The sequence below is a fragment of the Podarcis pityusensis genome (assembly GCF_964106645.2).
Source record: "Podarcis pityusensis genome assembly, chromosome: Z".
Taxonomy (NCBI): Eukaryota; Metazoa; Chordata; class Lepidosauria; order Squamata; family Lacertidae; genus Podarcis; species Podarcis pityusensis.
This window is the reverse complement of record NC_138044.1, coordinates 14,626,416-14,634,830: the sequence shown is the minus strand read 5'-3', so window position 1 is coordinate 14,634,830 and position 8,415 is coordinate 14,626,416. Positions and strand designations below refer to the sequence as shown.

General features: G+C 43.8%; 1 protein-coding gene across 3 annotated transcripts in view; it reads right to left on the bottom strand.

Moving 5' to 3' along the window:
* Window positions 1-1,502: 1,502 nt before the first annotated feature.
* Window positions 1,503-8,415, bottom strand: part of LOC308468421 (coiled-coil domain-containing protein 180-like) — a 58,516-nt gene continuing 51,603 nt past the window's right edge. For 2 of the 3 annotated variants that reach the window (XM_080990579.1, XM_080990580.1), the window contains exons 36-38: window positions 7,303-7,408; window positions 4,527-4,665; window positions 1,503-1,771 (exon numbers count right to left, since the gene is read on the bottom strand). In XM_080990579.1, coding sequence (XP_080846705.1) covers window positions 1,640-1,771; window positions 4,527-4,665; window positions 7,303-7,408 — 377 coding nt within the window. In that variant the 3' untranslated portion in view covers window positions 1,503-1,639. Of the gene's footprint in view, window positions 1,772-4,526; window positions 4,666-7,302; window positions 7,409-8,415 lie in introns of those variants that run through there. The other variant, XR_013981648.1, reaches the window with a different exon arrangement.

Genomic DNA, 8,415 nt, shown 5'->3' with positions numbered 1-8,415 from the left:
CCTGAAGCGTATGTAACCCGAGGTACCACTGTAGTTCATTGGCTTTTAGTGTGTGGTTTTATGTTTTTATTGTTGTAAACTGTATTGATACATTTTAATGACATAACAGTACATACATATTTATATAATTAATTAATTGACTGATTGATTAATTATATAAAATCCCCAGAGGGCAGGAGGGAGCAGCAAACCCCTTGAGTTGTTGATTTGCTGCAGGGACAATTTATAAGTTGGTGAGGGTTTCTTTGTGATAGGCTGTTCTTATCAAGGGAGATGGGAATGAGATATTGGGAAAGGAATGACCGAAACCCATGGAGTTGGACTTGCCAGGCAAGTTCAGCAGGAATTTATTTTAGTCTTAATGAAACTATTTTTTATTCAACATTTCCTTATGCAATACCTTACTCTGGAAAAACAGGGTCATAGATCGTGAGCTATGGATGAGGAGGGAATCGGTTCCAGCTCTCATTTAAAGGGCAACATATCTAATCTGCACTTTCTGAAACAACGTATAAACCAATACTGTACACAAAATTGTGCATACTAGGGAAAACTGCTCTGCAAAATTGTGCATATTAGGGGAAATTCCATAAAAGAACATGTATATTAGGAAAAGAATTGCACTAGAATGCTTATGAACTTTCATGGGTTTAAAATAATAATTTCAAACTTATGTAGAAATGTGGAGAACTGAATTTAAGATTAGAAAAATGAGAAGCTGAGAGAAACTGATCGATTTGCCCATCCCTATGAAGGCTTCTTCTCTTCACTCTGTGTACTTCCATGAGCAGGAAAGAGGTGATGAAACCGGAGAAAAACCTCAACAGAAAAACACAAATCCTCTTCCACTTAATTCACATTTCCCAAAACAACTCATGAAATGAAACTTGTCTCTCCTTCCAAATTCACTCTTTTCCAATGCAGTTCTCCAACCAAATAACATGTACTAAAATGTGTATATCAGGGGAAAGTGTGCATAAGGACTGTTGGGCAAAAAGATACCTGCATTGCAGGGGGGTTGGACTAGATGATCCTCGTGGTCCCTTCCAGCTCTGCAATTCTATGATATTGGTGAAAATGACACAGAAAAATATATTCTAGTAATTATTCAGGCCCATTAATTTCAATGGGTCTACTATGAGTAAGACTTACTTGGACAGAATCCTGAGTATATTCGACAAAACTGTGTTAACAAATGTATATATGGAGAAACATGGACTAAAATGCTGACAAGTTTTCAGGAGGACTTTTTATTTTATGATTCTTTTTTTGATGCTGAGAGAATTAGATTCCAAGCTTGCAAAACTGTGAAAATGACAGAGTCATCCATCCCTAGTAGACCCAGACATGCAGTCTGAGCTGATGTAAAGCAGCCTCTTTGTTCCTCTGGGAACCCTTCTGAGGTGTTGTCAAGAGTTTCAACTGATTGACAGTTGATTCAAATTCCCATTTGCAATTCCTCACCAGTTAACCCAGGGTGTTAGCAAACAAGGACGCCTTGATTGCTAAATAATATATTTACTCAAGTGGGTGGGGGTGGATAGATTGCTTACAGAGGGAGAAATGAGAACATGTGAAGGTGTCTATTGCTTACACAGAGAGAAATGAGAACGCATGAAGGCAGAAGAGTGTGGCAGATTCATGCGTAGAGCTGCTTGATCTTCTGCACTGACTTCTTCCACCAGTCTGTCCAGTGCTGGGCCTTCATTAGAAGGGCTGTCTTCTCCTTTTTAATCCTGGCAAATTCCACCTCCAACAGTTCCTTGAATCCCTGTGTGAGCAACACAACCCCAGAAAATGCAAAATAAGGACCAGAGAAATCCATATTTGCCTTTGGAAGCCTTGAAAGTCGCCACTGGAGAGGGAGTGGGGGAAACTGCATGGGAGGGGTGTTTCTGGGACAAAGGTGAAACAGTCAGGTTCCCTTGGCATCTTTACTATTGGATGCTGGGTGTTGTTTATGCAGTCTTGTTATATGTATAGTACTGAAATGTGTTTTTGGTATGTTGTCATGTTTGCTGTTGTGGTGTCTTGTTATGCTATTCTGTAAGCTGCTTTAATAACGCTTGAAGAGTGGCATGATGTCAAGGTCAGTAAGGCAAGACACTGGTGAGTATGGCCTGGGGGAAGCAGGGCTGGAGTCTGACTCGGGAGAAGGGGGCAGTAGTCTGTGGTGACCCGTACTAGCCAGGATGCAAGAATTAGAGGCAGGGGAAGCTTTAGAGCTGGAGGAAGAGGCAGCCCAGGAAAGTGAAAGGTTGGGTGCTTCCCCTCCCTCCCCTGCACCACTGCCTCCCAGAACCAGGAGAGAACTGAAGCAGGAAGAGCAAAAGCAGCTTCCACACAGGTGTGGTCTCCAGCTACATGTGCACAGCCCATCAAGGGAAGGTACATAAACTGGGGGGGGGGGGGAGTGTTCTGCAGATGCTGCAACTGCTCCATTGAGCACAAAACCTGGGAATAGCTGCCCAGATGCTAGACTGGTGTGCATAGGTCTCCAGAGCTGTAGAAGCAACTGTTATTGTTATCTATGACAATAAATAAAGAATTAACTCTTTGTCATGTGCATTCCTTTGGCTGGGAAATGTCCTTGCCACATGCAAATAAAAGGAAGGAAGGAAGGAATCTATCTTTCTGTACTCACACCTAGGGTGACTGAAGGATGGAGTTTAAAAAAACACAAAACTCCCCCTAATTTCCATTAATGATTATGCACTCAGATTCCAGAGATGGAGCCCACTCAAGAGTTGTTGGCATCTATCTGTCTCAAGAGACAATAGAGCGCACCCCCAGGGTTGAAGTCAAACCACTGAAGAATTACAGCACCTGCTGTGGCCACAGAGACCAGTAACTCATAACTGCTGCCTCCTCCATTGTTTTTGCTGTGTTAGCAGCACCAAAATCACCTATCCTGAGCACAAGCCTAGGCAGTGTGTATGGAGGTCCTGAGCTGCCCAGATGACAAGACCCCCCTCTTGGCCTAGCTGATGTGGTCCAAAGGACAGCAGACGAATATATTTGATACCAGCTTGGGGGCAGGAGTTTCCAGAAGGAGGTGTATAAGGCGTCATCTGACCGTCTTAGGGACTTCACTCTGGATTTGTGTAGGGTTTACTCCTTAGCCTTTTCTTCTCCTAAACATGTTCCGCAAGGCAATGGGTTCACATTCTTCCTTGGGATTTATTCCCAAAGCCTTTTACACAAATGGGTACATGCAACTACCGATTTGCACGGTGGTTACATTCCTGACCCCCACCTGCTCTGTCTCATTCTGCCACTGCCCCATTCTTCCACCTTTTCCGACCACTTCCAGGTTGCTGTGCTATGAGTGCGCAGTCGTGCATCAATTAGACACACATAAATTGGTTGTTGTCTGTATAGTCGCAAGGCAGCAGAAGTTTAGGATCAGACTTTTCCTTCTCCAAGATGAGCAACCTTCCCAGGTTGACAAGCCTCATCTGCCCCTCACTTTTCTCTACAGTACATGCAGAAACCGCCTTCTTGACCATTGGACCCATTATTGGTCTTGTCCGCTCAATCCACCAGCCTGCCTTCACATGCAGGGGAGGTTCCTAACTCCTAACTCAGGGTCTGAGATCCATTGGCTACTCGCACTTAGTTTAGCTAGCCAATTGAAGCTGTTTACTGGTGTGTAGCTGCTATCTTGCGGCTTTACTCTTTTGTGCAGCCATTAACTGAAATAAATGGATCTTGGTTATGCTCATTAACTTCAGTGCATCAATTCTGATTAGGACTGAGTGGGAGACAACCCTAGGCATTATGTTTCTGGATTAATGCAGTGTATACACACATACACCTGAAGGGAGCCCTGTTTAGGGAAGTTTTTAATGTTTGAAGTTTTATCCTGTTTAATATTCTGTTGGGAAGCGCCCAGTGGCTGAGGAAACCCAACCAGATGGGCGGGGTATAAATAAAAAATAATTATCGGCGGCAGCAGGAGGCTGCATTAGCTAAAGTGGTGCTTCAGGTTAAGAACAGTTTCAGGTTAAGAACGGACCTTCAGAACGAATTAAGTACTTAACCCGAGGTACCACTGTATTATATTATACTGTGCGGATAGTCTCCAAAACTGGGAGAACTGTTCTTGGATGGAACACAAGGATAGAATGGTGAAGTTATTCTTTAATTACACCAGAAAGAGACTTGGAAGGGGCAGGCAGTGCAAGCTTTTGAACACCAGAGTTATGTGCTGGCTATAGGCTGTCCCAATCAACAGTCTCTAGTTGCAGCATTTTGCTGGAGCCTCTGAACCAGGCTGAAGGGTAGCACATTTACTTAACTGATGTTCATTGAATATTTTTAAACTCCTTTTACATTTTGTATTCATGCTTTTATACTTGTAAGTCACTTTGAGACATTTTTTGCAGTAAGTAACAAACAAAAGTAATTAATAATTCCAACTTCGACCTTTCATGAAATGCTTTTGCATGGAATCCTACCCCACATTAGCAACTGTTTTTCCTATCAGCTGCTGAGGCCACAGCATTTTCCCCACAGTTCCTTACCACATAAACAGCATCCCTTTTTTCCACTGCTGCCATGTGACCCAGGGTGGTCTTGGATGTCGTCAGTGAGGTGGTTTCTCGACAGATGATCTGGTTTGGAAAACCCACCAGGGTAGTTCTTGGGATTCCAGGCCAGGTCCTAAACAAACAAACATTCAATCAATCAATCAATCAATCAATCAATCAAATAACACACACAGAACCCTCCCAAATTGAAATATCAACAACCTCAGATATGCAGATGACACAACCTTGATGGCAGAAAGTGAGGAGGAATTAAATAACCTTTTATTGAGGGTGAAAGAGGAGAGCGCAAAATATAGTCTGAAGCTCAACATCAAAAAAACGAAGATCATGGCCACTGGTCCCATCACCTTCCGGCAAATAGAAGGGGAAGAAATTGAGGAAGTGAGAGAGTTTACTTTCTTGGGCTCCATGATCACTGCAGATGGTGACAGCAGCCACAAAATTAAAAGACGCCTGCTTCTTGGGAGAAAAGCAATGACAAACCTAGACAGCATCTTAAAAAGTAGAGACATCACCTTGCCAACAAAGGTCCGTATAGCAAAAGCTATGGTTTTCCTAGTAGTGATGTATGGAAGTGAAAGCTGGACCATAAAGAAGGCTGATCGCCGAAGAATTGATGCTTTTGAATTATGGTGCTGGAGGAGACTCTTGAGAGTCCCATGGACTGCAAGAAGATCAAACCTATCCATTCTTAAGGAAATCAGCCCTGAGTGCTCACTGGAAGGACAGATCCTGAAGCTGAGGCTCCAATACTTTGGCCACTTCATGAGAAGAGAAGACTCCCTGGAAAAGACCCTGATGCTGGGAAATATTGAGGGCAGAAGGAGAAGGGGACGGCAGAGGACGAGATGGTTGGATAGTGTTCTCGAAGCTACCAGCATGAGTTTGACCAAACTGCAGGAAACAGTGGAAGACAGGAGTGCCTGGCGTGCTCTGGTCCATGGGGTCACGAAGAGTCGGACACGACTAAACAACAACAACAAACAAGGACAAGGAGGGCTAGCCATAAAATTTTGCAGCATTATCCTCATTGCCCGTTACTCCTGTTCAGGGTTCATGCCAGTTTGCCTTATCCCCATCCTGGTTCCTATAAGTAGAAGATTCCTTCCTCACCCATCCTGCCCCCAGTTTTCCTTTCTTTTTTCCAGTTAACACTCAATAGCATGTGGCTGAGCGTGCTCAGTCCTTTTGGGGAAGGGGCCACAGCTAAGCAGCAGAGAATCTGCTTTGCACTCAGAAGGTCCTGGATCCAATCCCCAACAGTAGGACTGGGAAAGAATCCCTGCCTGAATCCATGGAGAGCTGTTGCCAGTCAATGTAGACAACAATGAGCTAGAGAGGGATCAATGGCCTAATTTAATATAAGGCAGCTTCCCATGTTTCCTATTCCTCAGCTTTGGTTTCCCCCCTCCATTTTATTTTCTGCCGGTTCTGGAGTTCTCTTAAAGAGGTTGATAGCATCCCTGTTGCTTTCCAATGACCCTATTTTGGCTCCGTTCCTATGGGCACTTACCACCCGAGTTCACTATCAGAGGGACTGTGTTTAGGGACTGTCTCTTTCCCACCCTCACAGCTGTCTCATAGAACCATAGAATTGTAGAGTTGGAAGGCACCCTGAGGGTCATCTAGTTCAATCCTGATAATGTTAATATCCATTAACATTAAAAGAACATGGTAGGGATGTAGAGATTCAAAAACAGTTTGCCCAGAGGTGTACCTCGGATCCCTTGCACCCTTGACAAAGAGATGCATTGGTGCCCCTACCCCACCCCTTGCAGGGCAGTGGAGCTTGCAGAAGAGTGGGCAGGCTCCTAGCTACTCCTAGGCAGACTGGAGAGGTACAATTTTGTGCCCCCCTGGTCCGGCGCCCTTGGTGTGGGCCAACCTGGCCAATCCCTAGATACACCCCTGACTGTACCCCCACATAGTGTGGGAAGTTAGTTGCATGTCTGCATTTAACTTACAGCTGAATTAGGGGCAGGCAGCCACTTTGTGGTAGGCCAGATCCAAAAGGGGCCACTCCTCCAGATTGGTGAAGCCAGTTCTAGCAGGTGATTTAAAATACGGCAGCGGAGGTTGGATGGCCATCTGTCAGGGTTTCATTAGTTGAGAATCCTGCATTGCAGTGAGTTGGACTAGATGACTTTTGTGATTCCTTCCAACTGCACAGTTCTGTGATTCTATTTCTGAAGAATTATGACACACCTGGTGTGCATCACCTGTTACTTTTCATTGCCTTGCGGTATAGTTGCAATTAATCTCTTCGCATCTACCTGGCAGCAGTAAATGACAGCCAGTCTCCTGCTTTCAACAGAAAAAACTGGACGTGCCCTCCTGGTTATTCCTTTGCAGTTATGGCTTTATCTGCCCTATGTTTCACATATGACATCTTACCTGCCACACCCATGACAAAGACATGGCCAGGCATGAGGAGAATGGTTTAGCAGACCAAATCAGGAACACTGGCAGGCCTAATTTAGCCTGCGGTGCCAGAGGCTCTGCACACCTGTGCTAAGAGCTGCCATTCTGACATGGCCAGGCATGGGGAGAATGGTTTAGCAGGCCAAACCAGGAACACTGGCAGGCCTAATTTAGCCTGCGGTGCCAGAGCTGCCATTCTGTAAGCACTCTTGAACTGCAGATGCTGGCGACTCAGTACGGGACTACAAAGCAAATTAACCCAAGATAAATTCTACTGCATGGATGGATTGCCTGCAAACTCCCCCATCAGATGGCTTCAAAATGTTACCTGCTTCCCCGCTCAGCCACCAGCTTGTATTCTTCTCTTTCTAAGGAAAGGCCGGCTTTCTTGCGACGGATCAAGGTACAGGTCTTTTCCCGGGAGACTTCCACCTCTGGCACAGGAGAAAGGCCACTGTTATTGAATATTTCTGATGGTACCAAGGTAGATATATATTGTCGAAAGAATTGGTCTTGTATATGATCTTGAATAATAATTGCAACTTAATGGAAAACAGTCCAATATCTTACACTGGAAACTTGGTACCTCTTGCTTTGGAATATAGCTGTAATGGAGAAAATCACACAAAAAGGACTAGAGCCTGCAGACATTTTTAATTATATGTACTGGCATTCTTTCATTACATATACAGTGGTACCTCAGGTTAAGTACTTAATTCGTTCCGGAGGTCTGTTCTTAACCTGAAACTGTTCTTAACCTGAAGCACCACTTTAGCTAATGGGGCCTCCTGCTGCCACTGCGCCGCCGGAGTACAATTTCTGTTCTCATCCTAAAGCAAAATTCTTAACCTGAGGTACTATTTCTGGGTTAGTGGAGTCTGTAACCTGAAGCGTATGTAACCCGAGGTACCACTGTACAGCAGAACTATCACTGTCAAGATAACCCTTGTCACAAGCCTGACAGATATGGAACAATACTTGATAATCTAGTAACGCTAATATTCTTTACTTGGACTTTTGTTATTTTAATCCATGTAAAACTATACTCATTCAATGGGCCTATTTTAATAGTTTTGTTTCTCATCTGTTGTTATAACTGTTTAATATACATTATAAAATGAAATAAAAAGCTTTTACAAAAAACAAAAAACAAAATTAACACCAGCAAGATAGGAGTCAGCTTCTAATGTAAGAATGGGGGATAAAACTCAGCGCAGTCTGCATTTTAATGCAAACTCTGTCTGATCTGCACCTCCCAAACAATATGCAAACTGAAACAGCAATCTTTCCAAATTCACACTCTCTTTTGCTAAATTTTCCAATGCAATTCTCCACTCCCTCCACAAAATGTGTAGGAAAATGAGTTTAAATTTGGGGAAAGGATGTGTCTAAAAATACCTGTATGTATGAAGACATCACACATAAGTGAATTTCCATAAGG